We start from the raw sequence: 27,853 nt of genomic DNA, 5'->3' as shown, positions 1-27,853 counted from the left end.
TAATATTAAATCTTCATATATTATAAGGTCAATTATGTTCAATAAGTTTACATTTTTATATTGCTGTTTTATAATTCTTCAAACTCCACTTCTCAGTACAGTGGAGAAGTAAATGGCTTTATATATGAATCTCAAACATAGGTAGACACTTGGATGTGTGGCATTTCAGGCTAACTCATTGCCTTGTATGGACACAAAGTATATTTCCAAGTCATTGTGCTAAGTTTTGGGAATGTGCAAAATATACCCTTAGAGATCTCAAAATACAGAGCTATTTCTCCATGTTTTATAATTACACTAAGAAGTAAAACAACACACTTCTCTTTGGTCTTGCTGAGACAGGGTTCTCGTGTGGCTCAGGGTCCTCAACTGTCTTGAGCTCTGCGAAGCTCAGCAAAGCAACATGTTTTTTAAGGTTTTCCCTGTTTAGGCGTATAAAACTAATTATGAAGTAAAAAGGGAACGATGCAGTAATATTCTTTTCCTGAACTTCTGCTTCATTTACAAGTCTCTGAGGAGGTGGAGAGATGGGCCGGTGCTTAAGAACTTTGCCTGCTTTTCCAGAGCCTGATTCTCAGCACCCACTCTGGTCTGCTCACGCCACCTGTAACCACAGCTCTGAAGAGCTGACACTCTGGCCTCCATGGGCACCAGCACTCACATGCATATAGACACACACACACACACACACACACACACACACACACACACACACGCGCGCGCGCGCACACACACACACGTTTGTATGTATGTATATATGTATGTATGCATGTATGTATGTATGTATGTATATATACACACATATACATATATGTCTGTGTATATACATATATGTGTATATATGCGAGTAAGAGCAGTGTTCTCTTCATATCTCCAGCCACCTGGATATATATACATACACACACACACACACACACACACACACTTCAGTAGGTGACTTTTACACTCGCTCCCATATCAGATGGTTTACAACTGACTATACCTCCAACATCCTTTTCTAGTCTCCATAGCACTTACACTCATGTGCACGTACATTCACAGAGGCATGTATATACACTTAAATCATCCTTTTTAAAAGCATTTTCGTGGGCCAGTGGCATGGCTCAGCAGGTTAAGTTGCTTACTATTGGTCTTCATGACCCAAGTTTAATCTCCAGAACCCACCTGATGGAAGGAAAGGACTGCTCCCAAAGCTGTTCTCTGACCACCAGCTATCTGCTATGGTGTGAATGTGTCCATATGCCTTAGTTAGGGTTACTGTTGCTGTGGGAGACACCATGACCAAAAGCAACTTGGGGAGGAAAGGGTTTAATTCCACTTACACTTCCATATTCTTCTTCTTCTTCTTCTTCTTCTTCTTCTTCTTCTTCTTCTTCTTCTTCTTCTTCTTCTTCTTCTTCTTCTTCTTCTTCTTCTTCTTCTTCAGCAGGGAGGGCAGGGAACTCAAGCTGGACAAGAACCTGGAGGCAGGAGCTAATGCAGAAGCTATGGAAGGGTGCTGCTTACTGGCTTGCTCCTTGTGGCTTGCTCAGCCTGCTTTTTTTTTTTTTTTTTTTTAATAAAAATCCCAGCCGAGGGGTGTCCCTACCCACAATGGGCTAGGCCCTCTCCCATCAATCACTAATTAAGAAAATGCCCTACAGACTTCATTGGTTACAGGCAGCTCTTTTGGAGGCTTTTTCTCACTTGAGGTCCTCTATCCCCCTCAGATGGCTTTACCTTGTGTCAAGTTGACATGAAACTAACTCAAACTCTAAACATTTAAAACTAACCAACAAGTAAGCAAATAAATGTAAGAAAAGTACCTTTATTAAAATGCTAATAAATTGCTAATATATATATACAATCATGCTAGCTTAGTGTTCATCGTAATTTTAATTAAATTGAATTAAAGATTTATTATTCCCAGTATCTGTGTGATGTCTATTATGTGTGGACACACACGATACAGTATGTATGTGGAAGCCAGAAAACAATTTTTGAGTTGATTCTCTCCTTTCATCTTTACATGGATTCCAGTGATTGAGCTCTGGTTAGTCAGTGAGCTTGTGTGGCAAGCACCTCTGCCCACAGAGCCATTTTGATGTAATCTAAATTAAATTTTTGAGATGACTTCTTTAAAAAAAATCTAATTTTTCAATTGTGTGTGGAGAGGTTTTGTATCTGAGTTGAACTTATTTCTGTTTCAAATTTCAAGTTTTGAAACTTCCTTTAATTTTCTCTTGTTTAAGCCAGAAAAATGCCAGTTTTACTTATCATAGCTCAAAATTTGTCTGTTTTTAATCTGGGCTGGCTAGTGCTGCTTGCAGGGTCAGAAGTGGCAAATGTCTCATTGCTTCAAAACTAGTCCTACTGAGATGGGCAGGTACTTTTTATGACAGCTAAATGCAATTTGAATTGGTTCATTATATTCTTCAGACTTCTGCCTTAGAGAGAATGAGAAAAAGCAGAGAAAGTTTTTTTCTCTATAATTTACTTGCCACTGAGTCTGAACCTTAAATTTTCTTTGTAATGCTGTATAAGAGATTGTTTTCAGTTAATAATGAATAAAGCAGCAAGTAAATACTTACTAATATCTTTGTGATGATATGGACTCATAGAATATCATCTTAGTGTGCATTTGCTTGACATTTCTTGTAGTTGAGATGACTATATTTTCATATGTGTTCTTTTTATGGATCTAAGTACTGCATGCTAACTGATTGCACCAGAAGTTTGCCTTTTAATTATATTGTTTTTAAAGTCTGTTTTCAAGCTGGCTATAAAACAGGAATTTCATGCTAATTTGGGGGATGGGTGTGTGTAAGAGAGATAAGGAAACTAGAGACGCAGAAAAACTGACAGGGAACCAGAAGTAGAGGGTGTTACTCGGCCAGTTTCCTGGGGAGACCCACCTCATTTAAATGGCAAGAGAACCATCTGGAGCACAGCCCATTGGCTCTCACTTAAAAGAAAGCTATATTCAACCACCAACTGGTTTCAATGCCTTCCTTGGTGTCTTTTTCAGATTTCTAAAGTTAAATGTATTAAACTTGATTTCTGATGTTTCTTTTATTCTATTCTCTATTCAAGCCAGTTAGCATGCTTTGTTGTGAATGGGCTTTATTATTGTTGTTGTGGTTGTTAGACTACGTGGTAGGATAGGGCTAAGCACATCTGGATATACACCTTACTTCTTTGACTTGGATCACATTTTCCTCTGTATTAGTATTTTTTTCTATTGCTGTGATAAAACAGCATGACCAGAACAACTTAGAAAAGAAATCATTTAACTGAGTTCATGAGTCCAGAGAGCTAGAGTCCATGACAACTGAGGTGAGAGTGTATGGAGGCAGGGACAGCTGAGAACTCATGTCTTAAAACTTAAGCCGGGAGGTAGAGAGAAGAAACTGAAAATGAGACCTCCTTCAACAAGGCCCAACATGTCCATCAACTGGGGCCCAAGCATTCAAACATGAGCCTTTTGGGGGCCATGCTCATTCAAACAACCACAGCCTTTCATTCTCAACTCTGCAAGTCATCAAATGTTTCTGATAGCCATATTTCCCTGGCAGGATTGGGTGAAGGATGGAAATAGCCATTTTTAGTTAATTTCTTATAGTAACTGTTCGATAAAATTTCATATTTACTTAATTGTACAGATTTGATCACTTCCAAAGAGCCTATGTAGGATGACAAGTAAGAGGTACCCATGAGTGTACTAGGTTTTACAATTCCAAAAAAAATTTTTTCTTACAATTTGAGGATCTTAAAAGTATTTTAAGAAGAAGAAAGAAAACCATACAGACTTCTATGATAAATTTTTATGACACGGGAGACTTCATAAGGAACCGAGGATGTGAGGAAATAGGATTACCTGTGTATGTTTTACGTCAGGTCTGATGGCACATGGACAGATATGTAGACATGGGGAATTGTGAATGAGGGATAAAGGCTATGACATCATGCTGTAGAGCAGGAGCAGAGGAGGAGTTGGCAAGACCTGCCTGTTCAGGCCTTTCTGGCATCTGTGTCTTCGGCTCCTTCTCTGTGGGTATAGGCAGGGCATCTCTGAATGTGAGTATTACACCCTAAATTGGGGGAGAAAATCAGAAAGTCCTTCCCAGGAGTAAATACCTGCCTAAAATAAGAAAGCCTACGAGGAGCTCAGAGACACCTTCCTGTATTTGCTATTTTTTCATTCTGAGATGCTGGGTGTTAGGGTAGCCCATGCAGAATTTCATTACTTATACACAGCTAGAATTTTCTTCTATGTTAATTCTCCTTTGGGTCATTATTCCCACATCTGCCATAATGTAGTATAATACTAACCATATAAGTGCTCTTTGTCCCCTGATCGTGGTAAGGAAACATCAAAACCCTTGGCATTTCCTGATTGACTAGATAAATTTTGTTATTTCCAGTGAGTCAGTCCCCTTCACATTTGAATTTGCTGGGCCTCTGAATAGTTTAAACCATGTGATGGGAGGTGGTGAGCTTTCGTTTCCACTTTTGGGCCTAGGGAAGGAGAGGCATCTGGAGATGAAGTTAATAACTTTGGTCACTGATGTCATCAGTCTGTACCTTCATGCTTATATCATAAATATTCCATAAATAAAATGCCCTGGGGCTCAACACTTAATGAACACATTTGATGCCGTGACAGTATATGTCCAGAGAGGCCATATGTCTCTGCAGTGATCCCATTTTCTATGCAGTTCTTTTGTTTGGCTATTCCTGAGTTGCCATTTAATATACATAGATAACTGAAGAGAAGCATTGTCACTATTCTGTGGGTCATTCTGTTGAATAATTGAACCTGAAGGGGATTGGGGCAACAGTTTAAAACCAGCTCCTTGATGACTCTAACCAGGCTTCTCTGAACCCTTCTGAAAAGCCCTTTTCTTAGCCTTATTCTTAAAAATCCTCTTGTATAAAGAATCATGCTCTTATCTTAGCCAGGATCCCCATCGTCAACCAACATGTCTCAGCCTGTTACTTGGCCCCAGTTCCTAGTTGATGTTTGAGCATCCTAGTTGGCTTTCTGCAAGGATCCTGTCCATCTAGCCTGAGTTCCCTTTTCCTCCTGGTAGTGCTTTATTTATTTATTCCCCAATGGGTTCTTTTTTATACAAAAGGTAGCTGCTACCCATTTTCCCACCTCTCATTGTCAAGTTGAAGGTTGGTCTTGATGAATGTGACTGAGATATTCAGAAGTTCAGCAATGTGAAGAACTAAAATTAAAATACATAAGTCTAGTGACTTTAACTTCATCCAGGCTAGTGGAATCACTCCAAACCATTTGAATGGCAATAGTGCACATCGCTTGCTAAGGGGCATGCATTCCTTTCCCCTTTCTGTTTATGTTGAAATTCTGCCAGTAAACTTTTTTTTATGGGAAACAGAAGTCAGTGCTGTGTGAAGTCTGCCTTGGCATATTTGTATCTACTTTAATTTTCTAAATTAGCTTGAAGCTACTTACATATGGGTAGGGCTTGAAAGATCTCTATCTGTCTATCTATCTATCTATCTATCTATCTATCTATCTATCTATCTACCTACCTACCTATCATCTATCTATCTATCTATCTATCTATCTATCTATCTATCTATCTATCTATCCTCTGTCTACATTAGTGTATCTCAATAGGCAGAAACCACAAAGGAACATTTTAATGATTAGAAACTTTAAGGCCTGATATTTCAAACTCTGTATAAGGGACTCACAAGGTAGGGAAGTATTTGTAATACACACAAAAATGAAATACTGAATCTTCTTAGTGAGAAAAATGCTTTTATGGGTCAGTGCACCTAAAGGATTATCTTGTAGGGAGTTTCTCATTGGTAAGGGATTACCTCAAGATGTTAAATATGATCTATATTCACTAGTCCAATGCTTACCCTTACCACACTGTCTACAAATCCAGGAAGGCTAAGATCTTCTAGAGAAGTCTATGAATACCTTGCCTATAATCTCTTTTCAAATGACCTTGTTTCTCACAGTTAAAACAATGGACATTTTGATATCTAGGATGATTGGTTCCTGCTTGTCCACTTACTGCTTGTCCTAATGTCCAATAGTCATTAGGGTCAATATCAGCAGAAGTTATATTCCATTTATCAATAGGCACTGATTGATATTTTAAAGGTCTAAAAACTTTTTTACACTTTGCATTTGCATTTCTGAAAGCTCAAGTTTCAATTAATACTGACCTCACATCTGAATCTGATATTGCCCTGTTTATAGCTAATGTTAACCTATATAAGGAATTAGTAAAGGTTCTTTGGGTCTTTGCATAACCTTGTTCTTCCACCTTATCCCAGGCTCTTAAAGCTACTAAAGTGCATTGTATAGTAATGGAGTCATCAAATTGCATCTACTTTGTAAATCAGAACACTGACTTTCACCTAACAATTGATCTTTCATGATATTAACACCTTTAGATCTACTACAATTTTCCATAATTGCACCATCATTGTCAGCCATTGTAATTCCAGTACAGCTGCTACTAAATCTTTGCAGTCTTGGGGGATAATCCTGTTTTGGGTAGGGCAGGTACTTAACATCTGTTTCATATAGGGTGAGTGCATTGTATACATTACTATTGCTTCTTTAAAATGTTTTAGATCTAGTATTTTAGTAGGATTCCAGGCTAGTTTGTTCATTTTGTGAATTTTCACCATTTTCTGGCATTTGTTCACAGGTAACTGGGAATTACTAACTTTTCCTCAATTTAATTAAGAGGTGGCTCTGTACATTCAATTGGTTGTTAATGTTCCTCAATTTTGCTAGGTACCATAGGTTTACAATTAAGCAATTCTTGTTCTCTTCTGTTAAGCCTTTGTATTGTTATAACTAATTTTTCTTGTTGTATAGCTATTTTTTATTGTTTCCCAGTTATTTTTTTCAAAAAATTTTAGAAGAAATATATAGATTGCAATTGAAAGTAAAGAGGAGTTTACTTCAGTGGCCACCATTACAATAAGCACTGTGATGGCTTTTTAAAGTAACATTTCTATCTCCTCAAGTCCTACCTTTGCTCTTAAGGAATCCAAAATGGAGTTTTCCATTTTTTAATGCAAGTAAAGTCTGTCTATATAATTAAATTTATCTTTTGGAGTTGCTTACTCTTATTCATTTTTTTTTCAGAGGTTCCTGTGGCTCCAGGGTTTTCCCAAGTCTCTTTGGGATTCAAACCAAACTTGTTTCCTTTATAGAAAATCCTAGGCAATTTTTTCCTCTGTAACTTTCTGTCATATGTCTCTGCTCTTTGTGATGTTTTTGTCATTTGTCCTCTGTTTTCTTCAATGTTGGGGACTGTCTTCTCCAATCACATTGGGTTGTCCTTCCAAATACATTGAGCATAAATATAAATGTTGTTCTTATTTTTCTCAGATGAGGAGCTGAGATGAGAACTGTTCCCAAGGCTTTCTAGCTCTTTCTGAACTCTCACTGGCTGGTTCAAGTCAGCTGTTCTGGCCTAAACTTCTCTCTAATCTGACTGATTCAAACTGGCTTTTTTTTTTGTTTTTTTTTGCTTTTCACTGAATTGCTTTGCCTGGCTTCAAACTAATTCTGGCAATATGTTTTAATCTTCTAGCTCTTTCTCATTCTCTGGCTCATTCTGTCTTTACCTTTGTCTAGCTTGTTCTCTCTGTAGCCTGTCTCTGTAAAATTGTCCCAGTAAGAAACTCTTGGCAAAAACCCTTCTTCTCTCCCTGCACTGCTTTTATGTAGTCTCTTTTTCCTGTCCTGTTATTGTGAGCGTTGGGCATATCCTCTCTCTTACTCATTCTGTAAAATCTTTCTCTAATTTGTCACTTTGTCCCTCAGTTAGATGTCACTTTCCAACATGGCTGATTTCTTCTATAAGCTATCCTTACCTTCATATTTTGAGGTTAAAGGTGTACACTAAGGATGTGCTGTATTCCAGCCAGATCACACTGTAATGAAATCCAATTGCATTCCAGCAAGATCACATAGACCTAGAACATCTTTAGATATGATCTTTTGAGAGAGAAGATATGTTGCTGGACTAAAATTCCTCTACAGCACCTATAAACACTTTGTCCTCACCAGTAAGCAAAAATACAAATTTAAGCCATGAACTTATTATTTTAACCTACTAATTTAGTGAATATTAATAATCACAGTATTTACTTTAGTTTGCAAGTGGTCTAATTATTCAATATAGCAATTTTACAAATTGAAAAGTTTCAGAATTTACCAAACTTTGATCCATTTATCCTAAAGACATAGCTAAATTTATACAGAAAATTTTCGGAAGTTGTACATTTTGGCATTCTTTAGAATGAAGGAAAATTAAAGACAACCTATTGTGTGCAGTAAGAGAGCTTGGTAGCATTTGAGTTTTGAAATTGGATTAGCTCAATGGGACATACCTGAGGCATTTGATCTCTGTGCTATTGATTCATCATTTTCTGAAGACTTAAGATTTGTTACAGACACTAGAGTGTTCACCTTTTAAAAATATAGTCAGTTGCAAAACAAAACACCACTGGTGGCCACAGGTAGCGTCAAAGATATGTGAAATCAAACACTGGTCTATTGATAGATTCTTATTTCACCCAGATTCATCTTCACTAGGTACACTATTAGAAATTTATCTTCAGGTAATATTACCAGTTATAGTGAGTTGAACATTGGTACACAAAGTGATAATTCTTAATACCTGTTAATGTATTGGTGCTACATTGAATGATTATGTGTTGATAAACACAATTAAAATCTTAATTACCTTGGATTTCAGATGGGCCTTAAGTCTCAAAGTGAAGGTTTTCATAAATAAGTAATAGAAAATGCATACAGGAAGAAGGCTATCTGTAGGCGGTGGAGACTGAAGTATTCCTCAAGGCAAGGGATACATAATGCCTCTTTCAATACAAGGAGTGTTGGGACCAGAGCCTTCAGGAGAGCTAATCCTGCTGACACCTTCATTTTGGACTTCTGACTTTCGTTATCATGACAAAAGGAATTTCTTTTAAGCCACTAGCTTGTTGGTTAGAGTAGCCCTAGATATCTAAATAACAGCCCAAAGTGTGTGTGTGTGTGTGTGTGTGTGTGTGTGTGTGTGTGTGTGTGTGAGAGAGAGAGAGACAGAGACAGAGAGAGAGAGAGAGAGAGAGAGAGAGAGAGAGAGAGAGATCCTAAGATATAAACTTATAGTAGAAATCAAATACAGTAGCATGCCCCAAGAATCCCACAGTAAGGCCAAGAAACAGCTCTGTTCATGAATATAGATCTTCTGTCCAACCTATTAATGACTTTGTTTTAAATGTGTCTTTAAATAAATTTAAACAGCCTTACCATTATTTGTTGTCCCCCCCACATAAACTCCACCCTCCTGTCCTCCACCCTGGTAAATTTTCCCCTCTGTTTTCTTCCATTCCCCTTTTCCATGTTCCCAGCCCCTTTCCTCAGTGATCCTTTCCTACTTTTCTGCTTCTACACTCAACCCCTTCAATTGCCAAGGCTAACCATGTGTTTGAAAAAATTCTATACTATAAAAGAAAGAAAGAAAGAAAGAAAGAAAGAAAGAAAGAAAGAAACAAGCAACAAATAAGCAAACAAATAGAAACAAGAAAGTTGGTGGAAATAGAATAGATGCAACACAGGAAGAAGGAAATATCAGAAACTGGCTGTTTATGTCATCAGAATAAGAAAGCTATAAATGTAAACTGGGAATGAGACACCATACAAAAAGATTCAGGGGGGCGTGGAAAGGGAGTTCCAAGAAACCTAAAGTTGGAAAGTAGTGAGGTTGACACAAGGGAAGGTTTATGAAGTGCAGGAACTAGAACAGACAGAACTGAAAGTAGAAAGAGTCCATAGGAGGAAATTATCTAGCAATACAAACAGTTAGAAGCATAAAAAGAGATGAATATTTAGAAAAGCCAGTTAGGACCGTGAACATTGTGGAAGATGAGCCACTCAGATGCAACTCAAATTCATTATGTAAAACTAAAGCGGAAAAAAAATTCCAAGACCAAAGCTAACTGAATTAGCCTGGAGAAGGATGAGTAAATAGAATCAGCATAAGAACCACATTGAGACTTTCCCTAAGCCACTGGGAAGCCAAGAAACATGAGCAATGATTCCAACCGAGAGCTTTCTGACTCAATAATCTGTCAAACAAGGAATGTGTGGAAGAAAAGTACCAAACAAATACAAACACTGGCAAAATGCAGACACCTGACTTTCTTAGAGCTGTGTTATGGAAGTCAGGGCCCAAGCTCATGAGAGCTACACATCAGACAAGCCTAAAAGAGGCACTGTGGTTAAAGGGGACGATGCAATTGAGAGGGCATTTCTTGCCTTTCCGTTATGTGAAAAATATAACAAAGTGCCATCAGAATCACTGGGAGTTTTCATGGTTGACCTATTAAAACTCAATCAATAGGAATGGCCGCAATCACTAAATCAAAAAAATTCCGTTAAGAGAGGGAATGCAGTTTTACTGTTCAACGCTTGCATAGTTGGAATCATTTAAATGCCATATTGTTTAATGAACATTATGTAGGTACACAATGGGGGCGATGGACAAAGTGGGAGAGCCTTGCTGACTCAAGAGAGCTTATGTTAGGTACAGCTCTTACATAATGTTTAACATAACAAGTCAACAGGTAATATATAAAGTGGAAAATAACAAAAACAAAACAGGAGTGTGATGGTCCACTTCAAAAACAATATTAAGTATTAACTATGTTGTCTTTGGAGGAATAATTCTGGGAATATAAAAGGGGAATTGTACTTAGTCATAAACACTGCAATTTTGACTTAATAAGTTCAGCAATATTAAAATTTGCAAATTCCGTTCCAGCTGTGTGTTTGATGCGCTCAAGGAGCGTGGCCACGAGAAATGTAATCATTTACTCCACTGGCTTTGTTTTGGAATTTCACTTACTGGGAATGCCTGTCTAGCAAACTAACACTCTGAGGATGAGCGGGGTCAGATGTGCTACTGCTTTCCACGACTCATCTATATTGTGTGTGTTTTTCACTTCTAGATGGTCTGAAAATACAGTAGTCAACAGAACAGAATGAGTCCAGTCTTTTTTAAAAAATATATTTTATTAATTTACTCAGATTACATCTCAATTGTTATCCTGTCCCTTGTATCCTCCCATTTCTCCCTCCCTCCCATTTTCCCCTTACTCCCCTCCCCTATAACTGTGACTGAGGGGGACCTCCTTCTCCTGAATATGCTCATAAGGTATCAAGTCTCTTCTTGGTAGCCTGCTGAGTCCAGTCTTAAATAATGCAAGAAGTCCGATTCCAGGAACTGATTTCAAAATTGTAAAACCTTTGAAAGGTTCATAAGTTGCAGCTATATTGAAAAAGCCAAACACCCCTCAAATATTTTAGTACAAATGAAAAAAACATCAAAGGGGTAGGTCTATATGAGTGAAAAAGGTTTAGATTTAAAATCCAGAAGGTCTGAATCTGAACCTCGGTTCCTGCCTCTCACAGTTTTAAGACTTTGGTGGCACTGCTTAACTATTCTCTGCATTGATTTTGCTACCTATAAGCTGAGATAGAAAGTATTAAGTTTCGATGACAATTGTAGGGGCTGGAGAGATGGCTTAGTGATTAAGAACACATACACTTCTTGCGGACAACCAGAGTTCTGTTTCCAGCCCCCACCTCAGGGGCTCACAGCATCTGTAACTTCAGCTGCAGACGATCTGATGCCTTCTCTCAGCCTCTGCAGGCTTCCAAGTTATTGCTTGGCTCCAGGGACAAACCTTACTGGGAGCAATGAAGGGATGAAGAAGACACACACACGCTCATGGACACAGACATGGACACAAGCATAGATACGGACACAAAGAGCTAGCTGGGGATGGTGAACTGGACCTTCTCATGGAGAAGCCTCAGTGGCCCGGAAGTTTAGTGGTTGTTGTATACATTTCAACAGGGAGCTGAGGTTATCGCATACACCTGAACAAGGAAGTGGGTTTAGTACATACTGATCGAGGAGACAGGGTTTATGGTATACAGATGGAGCAAGGAGACAGTTTAGCTAATCTCAGTTGTAGGCTGTAGTCTTAAGTTCATAAATATCCAGGTAAGAAAGTGGCCATGGACATCTGTGCACATTGTCAACACCGCCACTCAGGCCTCAGAGGGAGGTTTTGCTGTTTCTTTGAGCCCAGCTCAAGAAAGGCACTGTGATTTCCTCACGGGTCTGAGCTTTTGGAGACCTTGACAAAGCCATGCCTCTCTCAAATGCACGTATTGACTCAGGATTTCACACACTCAAAGCTTCTGCCACTTTCTATACACAATGTGCACGTTTAAAAATAAAGATGATTAAAAAAAATAAAGATGACTGCAGTAACTATTTTGTATTGATAGCAATATACAAATGTAAAAGGCATCATAAAGAGAGGCTTAAAAATAAAAATGTGTCATGCTACAGAGCTGCTTACACAAGAAAGCTGTGGGGCAGGAGGAGAGCAGAGTCACTCTTTTAACCTTAACTATCATTAACACAACAATTCACACTGTAACTGGTAGAAAGTTATTTCTAGAATTGTCTTAATTTTTACTAATATTTTCACTAACCTGGTGAGTAATTTTTAAGTATGATCTTTTAAAAAAAATCTAATTCCGCTTTGCGCCTTGTGATAATGAATTCTCTGCTCACCTACCATTAATTTCACTCTAGAACGATGGGTAGTTTGTTGCTTGTACTTTGCTTTAGATCCCATCGGCTCCTGATGGTTTATCTGAGTGTAGCTCGTGGCCCCTGCACCTCGGAACAAAGGACCTCACAACTGAATAATTGCCAAGTGAACTCAATCTTTCTATAGAGCAAAAAGTGATCAGTGTGGTTCTTTTTATATTACACGAAACGGGCATGTGTGCTAAGTCTAGCTTATAGTAGACAAGTTGCTCGCAGCCTTCTGGGTCTCTGGAGCTCCTTGGAGCCTTTGCAGTTCTGTCTACTTAACCATGTTTCCCGGGGATGTGGTCAAGATGACGGGCTTTATTTAAAGGATGCTACTATGCAGCTAGATTGGAAAACAAAGCACTGTGTATTTTTCAATCTGGAAACCCCCCCACAAAACTCAACCAAACAAGCAAATAACAGCATTTTCTTCTGCAGAAAGTTTAAGTGCTATTAAATAGATGATTTAATAAAATAAAAAAGATAAAACCCATTAAACATAAAGACAATGGAATCCCTGTGGAATATAATTAAAATGTGTTTTTAATATTCATTTTTTAAAATATTGGCTCACAAGATTGGCTTCCCTTATCACTATTAGTCAGTATATCACTATTTCTTTTTTACATCCTAGGTATCAGACTCATCGATTTATAAGTGTTAGGCAAGTATTTTACCATTGAGCTACTATATAGTGAGTGGGTTTTGGACAGTGGTTTTGCATTAATTTTATTTTATCACTTTGTGGAGAACATTTGTCTCAGAGCTGAAAGGCTGTGTTTACTAACTGAAGCTGAAGGATGCCTAGGCAGGGTGAGATCTTAACCATCCTCCAAAGGTAAAAAGGAAACATGAGCCTGGGAGCTCCAGAGCACTTACCTCAGCCCCAGAACTGGGAAGCGGGTAATAATTGAAAGCCTTGCTGCAGTATAGAAGGACACAGCTCATGAAGTGACAAGTGCTTTCTTTCTGTTCTGCTTTCTTTAGATGAGTACTGTCACTGTGGACTATTGCCTTGACATCATAAAGAAGTTTGAAGTTTCTGAAGAAAATAAAGCGAAGAATGTCCTTGGCATAGAAGGTAACCAGTGGCCTTAACCTCTGTGTCTCTCTCCTATTTGTTACCTTAAATTTTATTACAAAATTTCAGCAGCAAAATTGGGAAATATTCATGGAATTTTGGGTATTTCAGATAAAGCCTGGAAAGCATACATTCTCCTGCAAAGCAAATCTCTGGACTTGCTTTTCTCTTTATTTTTGCAGAACCCCTTAAGCTACCATTGTGTGTGGTGAATGCCAAAAAATATTTGGACTTTGCTCAAATGGATAATTTTGTTTTTTAAATAGCCATGTCCTGATGATTGCAGGAAGGGACATTTGGCCCCCAGACAAAGAATCAAAAAAAAAAAATAGTGACTTGAAAATAAACTTTTTTTTAAAAAACAAAATTTTAGGAATTGATTTGTTTTTCCCAATTGGTAGAATTCTAGAAATGGTTAGAAGTCTTGTTTATATTACAACCTCATTTATAGCTAAGGAAAGTAAGACCAAAAGAAATTTATATTTATATAAATTTATTATTTATAATTATGAATTCAGAACTTAGCTCCTAGGATTTATACATAAATAATATGGTATAAATATAGCTAGGGTGTGTATAAACTGTATGCATTTAAAATATGCAGAGAAATAAATTATAGGCTGTGGGATTTCACAGGCAGAACCGATAATTTTAACCAAAGACTTCTGGGAAACTCAACTTTCTCCAAGAACATGCAAGGCAACAATTGACTCCCCAGCTTCCATCATCAGCATTGACAGAGGTGTGGTGTGTGTGTGTGTGTGTGTGTGTGTGTGTGTGTGTGTGTGTGTGTGTAGAGCAATCAGGCTCATACCCACCATACCTGGCTTGATACGGACTCTCTGATACCAAGTACTTATTTCCTGGACTGGAAGAGAATTAAAATGAAGAGGAATAATTTAAAAGTTTCTATCATTAAAATTATTTAAAAATAGAAGACAAACTGACTTGGGCCTCTTAAGACTGTGCTTAGATGTGACTATTTTTCTTGAGGCTTCCCCCAAAGATGCAATTAAGTTCGGTCTGTAGTTATGAGCATCAAGGTTGCCATGAAGGAACGCTGGAGACTCAGGATATTTACAGACTGAATTTTACCAAACGAGTCTCAGTGAGTAGAAACATCTATCATGATAATGGCTGCGCTTGGCCACTCATACTGTTCTTCATCAGTCCATCACGATGACGTCCTCTTTGACTCAGGCGTTAGGTTTGGAAAGCTTATAGAAAAATTGGTAGACTTTCTACACAAACTTTAAGCATTCTTTTAAAGTCATTTATGTAAAAGCCATTGGCAGCCGTTTTCCCAAAGCCAGTGTCCTTACTAGTCGTCACCCTCTGAATTTAGGCAAAATTTGGCCTTCTACTTTACCAGATGCTGTTTTTAGGAACATTGTAACAACTTATCAGCTGCTGGCTAAGCGGGATTTAATATGGCTATAATACAATACTAGCCACCCCTGGGGTAGCACTACATAAACATATCTTGAGTTTAGTAGAATAGATGCTTTCGTTGTGACAACTCAGTTAAAAAAAAAAAAAGACGTCAAATAACTTTTCTGAAGGATGTATTTAAGTGGCTACTCCCTAAAGTCATATTGTTTGTACGCTAGCTGTCATCAAGCAGACCTCTCATTGCCCCAGTTGTCACCACAAGCGTGATCCTGATACTTACTTATGAATATTCTTTGACCATTTTTTTTTGTCTCTGTTGGCATCGATTACGTAGATATTCTTTGAAAGCTGTGCCATTTCACTCTTTCCTCTGAAGGCTTCACGAACTTCATGCGTAGTCCTGCCTGTGATGTGTTTAACCCTTTGCACCACGAGGTGTACCAAGACATGGACCAGCCCCTCTGCAACTACTACATTGCCTCATCTCACAACACATACCTGACTGGGGACCAGCTCCTTTCCCAGTCCAAAGTGGATATGTATGAGCGCGTGCTGCAGGAGGGATGCCGGTGTGTGGAAGGTAAGTGTGGGTTGTCTGCGCTCGTGTGACTTGTTAATAGGCCATTTAAACAGCAGAGGTCAAAAAGCTATCCCTATACTAATTATAGATATTTGTTCATTATAAAGTCATTTTCTTCTTTGTCAGTTTTTCAACCACCAGGGACAGAGAAATGTACCAATATTTGGGAAACACACCTTAATTGCTTTTAAAAAAACTGTTAAAAATAGTAATCTACCCGAAAAGATATTTTTAAAATAAACAGCAAAAATAGTTCAGGTCACTGATTTATTTTGAAGAGACTTCATGGTTTGCATTTATTGAGTTGCAGATCAGTTTTAGTGGTGAGGTCACAGATATAAGTAAGATGTGGTATTTGTCTTTGAAGAGCTCACAAATTATCAGGGAGCACATACATAAAATATTAGTATGGTATGAAAATTCTGTTATTTGAGATACAGGTATGGTATAGGAGTGTTAGTCTAGGCCAGTAGAGTATGGAGTAAACTATAAGTCATCAAGGAGAGTTGAGTCAGGCAAATTTTGGGTCAGGTTCAAATTTTGGTTTGGAAGCTAGTGAAGGAATTCTTCCCCCTAAGAGAGGGGATTGTTTTGACTTTCTGCTCGAAGAGACCAGATCATTATAATGGGGAAGGCAGTGAGAGCGTGAGGTGGCTAGTCACGTTGTAGCTGCAGTCAGGAAGCAGAGAGAGATGAATGCTGGGTAGTCATCAGGCTCTCTCATTTCCCCTCTGCTATTCTGTCTGGCCTCCAAGCACATGGTATGGTGTCACCCATGTTTAAGGTCTTCCGACTCCAGTTAAACATCTCTGTATTTTCATCTCATAACAGAAAATGCATTTAGTCTCTTAAGAGCCTCCAAAGTATCTTAGTTGACAGTATTTAATGTTCCGTTTCTTCTGAGACTCAGTTGTCTCAGAACTGTGAGCCCCCTGTAAAATCTAAAAATAATACAGTTACACACGGAACATAACCATTCCAAAGTGGAACATTGGGGGCCTAGCCCAGAAGGATATGACCAAATCAAGACTGAAATCCACCAGGGTGAACCCCAAACCTTGGATCACAGTGTCCAGCATTTGGAGCTCTTGGTGGCATCATCTGGATTCAAAGAAGCTTGCATGGTCCATTCCATGAGCCCCGTTGCCTGTTGTATCTGCCGTTTCTCTCCTGAGCTTGCTTTACTCAGTCAATCTCTGAAGCTTTACTCAGTGAACATCTTCCATCTCTGGCATCTGTCTTGTCTGTGATCATTGTTGTGACTTAGGCCCACCTTCCCATGCTCACAGGAGCCCTGGGTCGGGAATCCTACCATGCCACCAGTTGCCTGACCTCGAAGGATGTTTAGAACCTTGGTACAAGGTCCCACAGCTCTTTACTCTTGCCTGTTGCCTGCCTGCAAAACCAGCTCCATGGGACTAAAGCTGAGTTCTGCTATTGCTTGTGATGTAGCCTGGCCCAAATGAACTATTGCTGCCATGACCTCTGTGTCCTCGTGTGCCTGAACCTGGGAATACACTAACTGCAGCAGCTTGGCTCAAGTGGGATGCCCTGAGGCTGTTTTTGTTAAGAAGCTCTCATGTCAAATGGAAGATTTTCAAATGAGTTACATTGTTTCATTCTGGAGCTTTGGATGGTACCCTGTCTTGGTGTCTTGTCCTCAAATCACCTTTCTTATTGTCTAGTGCAAAGTCTCGGTTTTTCTTTAATTCCATCTCCTCCTCACTGCTGGGACTTGAACCCAGGTCCTCAGGCACCCAAAGTATATGCTCTACCATTTGAGCTATACCCCAGCCTATGAGCATCAACTTCTTTAATAAGAAACAACTTGTCCCCCCCCAGCCTCCCCCCCGCCTTGTGCTCACTTTTAGCATTTTCTTAAAAGTTGGGCTTTTTCCCCCCACTGAGCTGCATATTTTCATATCCTTGTGCTCCGCTTTCTGCGGTCTCGCTGTAAATATGGATAAATGTAAAGGACAATAATAGCTATGATATACCCTCAATGTTACCATCTTCAGATATCCTTTGCCAAATAAATCAATCCACTATTTTTGGATCCAATTTCATTTACGTTTCCGGACACAGGCAGATCCAGCCAGAGTACAAAGTGACTAGCCTCCTAATAGAGGTCTTGCTTTCTGCTGTGCATTTTTCAGACAACATTCTGGACTTCCTAACCTACAGCAGAATAGTCTACTAACAGCAGTCCAGGGCTTCTCTCACCCACAGGCCCTGAGAACACTTTTGCATTCTTTCCACAAACAGGTCCCAGAGGCCTCTAAGTCACATGGTCCAGTGTGTCAGAGCAGTGCCTAAACTTTCTGGCATCACTTTTCTGTAACGACTACATTTCTCATCACCTTGACCAAGCATTTCATAAGAAGCAATTTAAGTAAGGGAGAAATTTATCTCACTGAGCTCTGAGGTGTGAGGGTGTGGCCCATGATGAAGGATTTAGTGTGCTGAGATTTGAGGGTGTGTCATGGTGGTTAGGGACAACAGTGAGAACAGCTTAAGGCTGTAATGGCAGTAACATGAGGCTGCTGGCTGATATCTCCATGGATTAGGAAGCAGAGAAAGGGGGGTGTGGTGCCCTAGCTAAGTGTTGTCGAACCTGAAGGTATAATATTCAGCTTATAGTTTAGACAGGGATATGTAAGTATAGCTTGATCCACTCACAGACAGTGTAGAGAAAGAGGGGAAGGGGGAACTGATCCAGGAGAGTGGTGGGACACCTACTCTTTATTTATTTATTTATTTATTTATTTATTTATTTATTTTTAATTCATTCATATTACATCACAATGGTTATCCCATCCCTTGTATCCTCCCATTCCTCCCTCCCTCCCATTTTCCCCTTACTCCCCTCCCCTATGACTGTGATGAGGGAGACCTCCTCCCCCTGTATATGCTCATAGGGTATCAAGTCTCTTCTTGGTAGCTTGCTATCCTTCCTCTGAGTGCCACCAGGCCTCCCCATCCAGGGGACATGGTCAAATATGGGGCATCAGAGTTGGTGTGAAAGTCAGTTCCCACTCTCCACTCAACTGTGGAGAATGTCCTGTCCATTGGCTAGATCTGGGTAGGGGTTCAAAGTTTACTGCACATATTGTCTTTTTCTGGTGCCATAGTTGGAGCAGGACCCCTGGGCCCAGATCCACCCATCATAATGTTCTTCTTGTAGGATTCTAGGACCCTCTGGGTTCTTCTATTTCCCCATTCTCCCATGCTTTTCTCACCTAGAGTTCCAATAGGATATCCTCCCCTCTGTCCCACTTTCCTAGTAAGTGAAGACTTTCATGGGATGTGCCCCTTGGGCTAGTGTCCAGATATAAGTGAGTATATACCACTTGACTCTTTCTGCTTCTGAGTTAACTCACTCATTATGATTATTTCTAGTTCAATCCCTTTGTCTACAAACATTCTCCTTAGCAAAAGCTTCCCAGAAAGAGTAGTTTGACATTTACTGTTCAGTTACACTTTATTCCAATAGGAAGAATTTCAAGCCAAATGTTAGGAGAGGCATTCACTGACGTAAGCTAGTGAGAGAAAGAATTGGAAGCACAAAAATGCATCATGAAGACCAGAATGGGAGCACATGCCTTTAATCCCAGCACTCGAGAAGCAGCGGTAGGCAGATCTCTTTGAGTTCAAGGCCAGCCTGGTCTACAAAGAGAGTTCCAGGACAGCCAAGGCTACAGAGAGAAACCCTGTCTCAAAAAACCAGCTAGATAGGTAGATAGATAGATAGATAGATAGATAGATAGATAGATAGATAGATAGATGACAGATAGATGGATGGATACATAGATAGATGGATGGATGGATGGATGGATAGATAGATAGATAGATAGATAGATGATAGATAAAATGACAACACCAACAAACTTTACTTTTCGCCAACCAGGGAGCCTGCATGGGACTGACCTAGGCTCTCTGCACATATGATACAGTTGTGTGTGTAGCTGGATCTTCAAGTGGAACTCCTAACAGTTGGGACCAGAGGCTATCTCTGACTCTGCTGCCTTTCTTTGGTACCCTTTATTTCTACTAAGCCCTTTAGTCTAACCTCAATAGGAAAAGTTGTGCTTCATCTTACTGAAACTGGATATTCCAGGGCTGTTGATATCAATGGGAGACATCCTTTTCTTAATTTTTTATTTTGAAGAGAAATAGAGGCAGAGTTGATATGAGTGCAATGGGAGGTAGAGAAGAGGAAGGAAAAGAAACTATAATCAGGATTGAATAGATTAATTAATTAACTAGTTAATTAATTAAAAAATAAATTTTGGTTCAGTATATAAAGACAGCCAGGATCAAATAGTGTCTTTTAAATAAGAATACTCACTATGGGCTCATGAGTACTGGTGCACCCTTGGTGCAGCTGTTTGGGAAAGATTAGGAGGTGTGGCCTTGTTTGAAGAGGTTTGTCACTGGGGATAGGCTTTGGGGTTTCAAAATCTTATGCTACTCCCAGCTAGCACCTCTCTGTCTAGTGATTGTGTCTTAAGATGTAAGCTCTCAGCTACTGCACTCCAGAATTGCTCCTTGCTGCTATCTGCTGCCATGGTTTTTGCCATGATGGTCACGGATCCTACCTAACCCTCTGAAACTGTAAGTGCCAATAAACTTCTTCATTTTATAAGTTGCCTTGATTTTGGTGTCTACAAGGAGCATACTGATTTTGGACAAATAAGCAAAAGAAAAAAAAAAAGACTTGGATCTTAAGGGCTGGGAAAGTAAAAGACAGTCCAGAGGAGGAGAGCAGCAAACTGTGCTTGTATCTAGAGTAGACAGTCACTTCAAGAAACCACTGAACTCCATTTTCATGCTCAGCCTCCACAAGAAATGTTGGCGTTTAAAATGTGATGCCACCATCAGTGTGAATTCATTGAGACTGGATGCCTAGGATGTGTCTGTCTGTACATATCAAACGTGGAAAATGTATTATGAGTTAAGTGGCCAAGGTACTGAATAATAGCTAAGAGCAGAATCCTTTCTCAACACCTGATCCTTAGAAGGTGTTTTCCCGCATGTTAGTACTTTGAGCATCTTTAACATTCAGTTATTAAGCCAACTGACTTAGTCACTATTAGTAATAGATAGTCTTGTAGTGCAAAAATTATTGTCACAGAATAAAACATACATCTACAGAACCATTTTGAAGATTGGTTTTGTATATAAATAGTTGGTTAAGATTTATTTTTATTTTATGTGTATAGGTGTTTTGCCTGAATATCTGTCTGTGTACCATGTGTGTGCATGGTACCCATGGAGCCAAAAGAGTGTACCGGATCCTTAAGAACTAGAGTTAGAGAGGGCTGCAAGCTGCTTCACGGGCGTTGAGAACTGAACCCAGACCCTACTGTAACTGATCTGCATTGTTCATATGTCAAAGCAGCTGAGTTTTGCTGAGGACATAGGAGGAGCTAAGCATACAGATTTTGCATCCCTAAAGATTAGAGTTTATTTTTAATTAGCTCCATCTTCCCTAACTTATCAGCTCCCATTCCCTGATGATGTTGGTCTCCTTGTGGAGCTCCTGTCCCCTCTAGGTCTTTCTGTCCCCCTACTCTTCCATAAGACTCCCTGCACTTTGCTCAAAGTTTGTCTTTGAGTTTCAGTGTCTGTTTCGATCCCCTGCTGGGTGGAGTCTTTCAGAGAACCTCTATGGTCGGCTCCCACTCTGTTCCCTCTCTTCAACCGCTTCCAGTGTCTACTCTATTTGTCCTGTTCAATGAGAATTAAGCCTCCTTCCTAGGGTCTTCCTTGCTACTTAGCTTCATTACATGTAAAATATAATATAGCTATCCTGTATTATATGGCTAATATCACCTTATAATGAGTATATATTATGTGTGTCTTTCTGGGTCTGGGTTAACTCACTCAGGATGAAACAGCTGCATCTGGCCTTTAAAGTATTGGATCTATAAAATGTAGCAGGTCATAGGCAAAGATGTTTACATCTACAGGTATTTTTATTAAACAGCTTTTTCTGGTGATGATAATTTAAGGTGGAGAATGATGCATATAAGACTCTTTTGTGTGGTGTTATGACTTTGAGATCTATCCTTCGAGCTTCTGCTTTGAAGATGTGTTTTTCTATCCCCGTTAGTTGAGCTGTGATAATATTCTCCTTTAGGGTATCTTTGGTATCTTGGGGGAGAGTGTCATAAGGTGGGCATGCTGACAAATCAGGTAGTGTTCTTTTTTACACCATCGTTCATTCACTTGCTTTTCAGCCTAAGTTGCTTAGGATTTGGGAGACAGGGTATCACTATGTGGTACAGGTTGACATCGAACTCACAGAGACCTGCCTGTTATATCACGTTTGCTTTAAAAATGGGACTGTAAGTCAGGACAAGAGGTGTTGAAATTGCACACAGTCCCTTTAATCCCAGCACTCGCGAGGGAGAGGCAGGTGGATTGCTGTGAGTTCAAGGCCAGCCTGGTCTACAAAATGAGTCCAGGACAATCAAGGCTAGCACAGAAAGACCCTGTCTCAAAAAAAAAAAAAAAAAAAAAAAAAAAAAAAAAAAAAAAAAAGAAAAGAAAAGAAAAAGAAAAAAAAAAAAGAAAAGAAAAAAGAAAGAAAGAAAGAAATTGCACACAGTCATACACTGGTTGGTGGCAGTGATATATATATTCTAGGAAATGTTTCGGACAATTTTGCCAGATTTCAGAGTGTGCTTACACAAACCTAAGTGGTGTGGATCAGTTCAATATGGGTTCTTAATGTGATCAAGAGACACAGTAAACATCATCTGCATGATGCTGTTGCCTATGGAAAAAGCATATTGTGTTTTAATAAACTTTTTATAAATTGAAAAAAATACACTCTGAAATAATGATAAAAAAGCACAGCAGAGTGGGATGTGAACAAATAATGTGGTTATTTGTCATCACTATCAGCGTTTAGACACTAAACAGAATTATACACACTGTATTTCTGTATCGCTGAAAGTCCAGAATATTCATTTCTACCTGCATTATCACTAATATGCCAGGAATGTCTTAAGATAAGAGTTCACTACGGCTGCTATGCCACAAGATTTTAGAACTGTCTATTTCAGGCCAGGGATGATGGTGCACCCCTCTAGTCTTCACACCTGGGTAGCAGAGGCAAACAGATCTCCGTGAGTTTGATGTTAGCCTGCACTACATCATGATGCCCCACCTAAATATATAAATAAGTAATATAAAAAAGATAGACGTGCATATTTCAGTGTTGAAGAGAAGGCTCAGTGGTTACGAGTGGTCCTTACAGAGGACCGTCCAATGTTTAGCACCTGATGGGCATCGGATCCTGTGGTAATCAAACTTCACCAGAAAACGAATCGATGAAAAAGAGTGAGAAAGGGAAATCAGAATTGGCTGGTTGCGTTGCGGGAATGAGCTCAGACAGTTGTGGGGTGAGCAAGTCTGAAATCGGCAGGCTGACTAACTGTTAGCTGGATAACAGTGGGATTGCAGTTGTGTGAGCTCAAAGCAAGCTCAGGGAGAACATACATGTCCTAGCTGCTTCCTGTTCCTGGGACCAAAAGTGACTCTCAGATGAAAGGATTTATCTAGAGAAGTTCAACTTATTTTAGTTAAGAAAGAAAAAAATTAAAAAAGATCATATTCTTAGGCATATTTGGTTTAATTTTGATACATTTACAAGAGAAACTTTGATAAATGCTAATCTACATGTGAGCATAATATCTTTGTAATCTATGAGCACTCACGAAAATCTCATTTATCATCTCTAACTCTTTATTCTCGTAAATATGCCGCATGCTCAGTTCTCTGTTTTACATCTTTGCCATAATTGTAGAATGTTTCAGTTCTAGCAGTACTCATTAATGTTTTTGGTATTTCCAGAAATATTAAGAGACTCCAGACATTTTATGTTGCTAACGTGAACTTCTATTTTGGCAGTTGACTGTTGGGATGGCCCAGATGGAGAGCCAGTGGTCCACCACGGCTACACTCTCACTTCAAAAATTCTCTTCAGGGATGTTGTGGAGACCATCAACAAGCATGCCTTCGTGAAGAATGAGTGAGTACAGTAACGCCTGGGAGCTAAGCTCCGCCCCTTGCCTGGGAGCACCACCCAGGTTAACGGGCACAGAAGCACAAGCTCTTCCTTGGACCCCTCACCTTCCTTCCTACTACCCTGCTTCTCTTCCAGTTCCCCTGCAACGATTGGGAACAAGTCGTTCTAAGCTTATGGATTCTTGTGACCCACTTATTATTTAATTCCATTCTTTCTCATCCCATCTCTTTGAATTTGAAAATATCCTTGCAAAGAAGGAATTCTAAGTTCCTAAGCCCATAAAGCTTTGAAACAAGCTAGTCTACATAATATTTTTAAAAATATTTTGACTTTATATTTATGTACATGAATGTTTTGTCTGAATGCATGTGCGTGCAGTACAGTGTGTAGAGGCCAGACAAAAGGCTTCAGATTCCCTGGGTCTGGAATTATAGACAATTCTTAGCTTCCATGTGGGTGCTGGGAATTAAATACCAGTCGTTTGGAAAAGCACCCAGGGCTCTTAACTGCTGAGCCACCTCTCCAGCCCTGTAACAGTTATTTTGACACTATGTCACAATAAAACGTTGAATTTCAGACACTTCAGGACACATAAGACATCCAACACAGAAAGAGATACCATTTCTTTGGCTTCACTACTTTCTCGTAATTCTCATTTCCCCTTTAGCTCTTTGTGGAGCACAAATACTGCTGAACTTCTTGTCCTAATGCTCTTCCTAAAGCTGCTACAGCACCCAGGATGTCTTCATGCCCTTCATGGGTGGCTACTTCCTTCTCTTCCAGCAATATTCTCATCCATCATTGCTCTACAGAGACCTAGCATCTGCTAGCAATGACTGTCTTTCACCTTCTCCAACAAGCCTGGAGCTTTGACCACTCTGAACCTAGTGTATGCTAGTGTCTCCCCAAATGCCCTTCCCATCATGCCACCCACATAGTTCATTTTTATACCACAAAACTATTTAGGCACTGCCCCTTTAAGAAGCACATGTTGATCCAAATCTGACTTATCCTCCCTTTCTTTATACTTAGCTGTCTGGATATATATCTGTCACAGAATATATCATGCTGATAAAAAAAGTTGATAACTTGCCTCCTTTTATAGGTATGGGATGGTAAACTCATTGAAAATATGGATTTGTATTTCAGTAATCATTTATTTCTTACTGTTTAGCAGGTACCATCAACAGACTAAGCATACAAGAGAGGATTTTTAAATTAAAGAAGCGAATTAAAATTGTGATCGCATAAAATTAATATTTTAGAAGCTAGGAGCCTTTAAAACTTCTAATATTTGGTGGTGTTATTAATTAACCATGAGGCTGATAATAAGAGATTCTTTCTGCATAGCAAATTTAGTTTGTGACATCTTTTACATGCAAGAATTTCGTGCTAAATTTAATCTTCTAAACTCTGATTTCTGTGTCTTAGATGTTAGTATTTCCCACTGCCACATACACCAGAGGATCCTCTGATGCTCACAATGTGACTTTATGTCTATGTACCCTTAGAAGAACTGCACTTTATGGACTGGAGAGATGGCTCAGTGGTTAAGAGAACTTAGTGCTCCTTCAGAGGACCTGCATTTGGTTCCCAGAACCCACATTACTTGGCTCTCAACTGACTTTAACTCCAGATTCAATGACATCTGATACCCTCCTCTGGCCTCTATGGGCAATAGGAGTGCACCTGCATTCAGGGAAGATACTCATACACGTAAAATAGTGGTAAATACATCTTTAAAGTTGGAAACACTTTACATGAGAATGGCATATACTTGTTTAGGGCATTAACCAGTTTTGGCCCTTTTATTTACCTTCTGTTTTTAATGTTTTCTTTTACCAAAGCTTCTTTTTTTTTTTCTGATAAAGAGAATACCCTGATTTGATCAGTACATAGTATATATACATATTGAAATATCATGGTGTACCCTATAAATATGTATAATTATTTCATATTAAGCAAAAACATAAAACCATGTGTAAGGAGATGGAAATGTTTACTATCGTGATTTAACCATCATACATCAAATACATGCATGAAATTGTCACACTGTACCCCATAAATTTGTACAACTAAAATAATATGTCTAAAGTTAGAACTATTGGGTATTACCATTTTAAAATATCTTCTGAACTAGCTTGGCAAGAAGGCATTTCACTGCTTGCATTTGCATGTCATTGGCCCCTGGTTAAGCCTAACACCTGTCTCATACCGAGAACCGGACTTGATTACCAAAGCTTCTTAACTTTACCACTGTGGAGATTTGTGGCAAGATCATATGTAGTGGGGAGCCATCTTGTGTATTGTCGAGCATTTAGCAGCATCTCTGGCTTCCACTCACCAGATGTTGGTAATATCCCTAAACTGTGCCCATCAAAAGATGTCTACAGACATGGACAAATGTGTGGATAAGACTCAGAGTCCCTTCCCCACTTGAAAGCAGCCTTATGCTTGGCAGCACTAGATACTCAGAAGATCTTTATATAGAAACTGAAAATTTAAAATTATTTTGTTAAAACCTACAAGATTGAAATACAGGGAATGCTCATTTTTGTTTTTTCTCGTTACAACACTCTTGGATAATTCCTATGTGAGCACATCCAGATGGTAGACCACAGGCCGAAAAGCAAGGCACCTGCACTGCAACCTCAGCATCAGGTGTCTGAATTGAACAGAATGTAATTTGAAGAGGTCATGGGCTATCGTATGGAGCTTGTGCTTGTCCAGAGAAATCTGTTTTTCTTTCCACAGATGTGTTAGGTAGTTCAAATATTGGTTTGTGGGACTTTGGAAGAAGACCTCACATATTATTTCTAAAGATATATGAGAAAACTAAAGTATTTGTTAGTTTATTTGTTTCCTTTTTTCTTTTTCCTGCTTTGGTTGCTAACTTCTTAGATTGTTTTTGGGAACCACCTTACATTTTCTATACTGAAATTTGTTGTGCCACAGTAGACTGGATAGTTGGTTTTTTTAGACATTTTTGTGGGGGGGGGGCAGGAGGGTGTATTCACATGCCACACTGCACATGTGGTAGGCTGTTAATGGCCAACTAGCAGGAAACCTTCCTCTCCGTCCACATGTGGTGCCGAGGGTAAGATCCAGGGCATCAGTCAGGCTTGGCAGCTACTGCCTTTGCTGGCTGAGGATGAGCCATTTCACTGGCCTAGCTTTTTTTTTTTTTAACTGAAGGCTGGTGTACAGTTTTATCAAAATACTTTGGGGGAGGCCTAATACTTGGTATGTAAAACAAAGCTCCATTATGCTATTCCCCCCACCTTGGTTCCCAAGCTGGGCCTGGTATATTTTTAGAGTAAACAACTGCCTTTAGTGATATGCAGCAGTCTCTTTCATGCATTTATACTTGTGAATAAATATGAAAAAAAGACATTATATATTGTCTTTCCTTAGGCTTCATAAGTGTGTGTGTGTGTGTGTGTGTGTGTGTGTGTGTGTTTGTGTGTATTTTAGATACACTTCTCATTTTCTCCCTGATATTAAGCTAACCCATCCTGTGAGAACTAATATTTATTTAGTCATGGTACCTGGCTTTGAGGAATTTTTTCCCAGTGTTTTCCATTCAGTTGCTGGGATTTTAGGAATGCAATCAATACAGGTTCTACTTCCAGGTTTCCAACACCCTCCCCCCCCCCCCCCCCAAGCGAGCTGCACTGAATGACCTTGGACTTGTTGCTGTTCCCTCAGGTTTCCGGTTATACTCTCCATTGAGAACCACTGCAGCATTCAACAGCAGAGGAAGATTGCTCACTACCTGAAAGGAATATTCCGGGACAAACTGGACCTGTCATCTGTAGACACTGGAGAGTGCAGGCAGCTTCCAAGCCCTCAGAGTCTGAAAGGCAAAATCCTAGTGAAGGTAAGTACTTAATGGGTTACAGCCCAAACATTAAAACATGAATGATCAATCACATCTTCCTCCTTGATGACAAAAGGTTTAAAAAGAAATAATTAAATCCATAAACGTAAAGGGTGTGTGTACACGCATTTATGTTAATGGATAGTCACACTCCAGAGGCAAGTTAATGGATTTGTTTTTCTGGCTGTCCATGCTGTGCAAGCCATTT

General features: G+C 39.3%; 1 protein-coding gene across 9 annotated transcripts in view; it reads left to right on the top strand.

The window, feature by feature from the left end:
• The window catches only part of PLCH1 (phospholipase C eta 1), a 207,545-nt gene that overhangs the window by 130,926 nt on the left and 48,766 nt on the right, over positions 1 to 27,853 (top strand). For all 9 annotated transcript variants that reach the window (XM_084769032.1, XM_084769039.1, XM_084769038.1 and 6 more), the window contains 4 exons: positions 13,662 to 13,755; positions 15,524 to 15,727; positions 23,648 to 23,768; positions 27,474 to 27,645. In XM_084769032.1, coding sequence (XP_084625158.1) covers positions 13,662 to 13,755; positions 15,524 to 15,727; positions 23,648 to 23,768; positions 27,474 to 27,645 — 591 coding nt within the window. The remainder of the gene's footprint in view (positions 1 to 13,661; positions 13,756 to 15,523; positions 15,728 to 23,647; positions 23,769 to 27,473; positions 27,646 to 27,853) is intronic.

Source organism: Acomys minous, assembly GCF_964271855.1.
Source record: "Acomys minous genome assembly, chromosome: 19".
In the NCBI taxonomy this organism is placed as follows: Eukaryota; Metazoa; Chordata; class Mammalia; order Rodentia; family Muridae; genus Acomys; species Acomys minous.
This window is presented reverse-complemented; position numbering and strand designations above follow the sequence as displayed.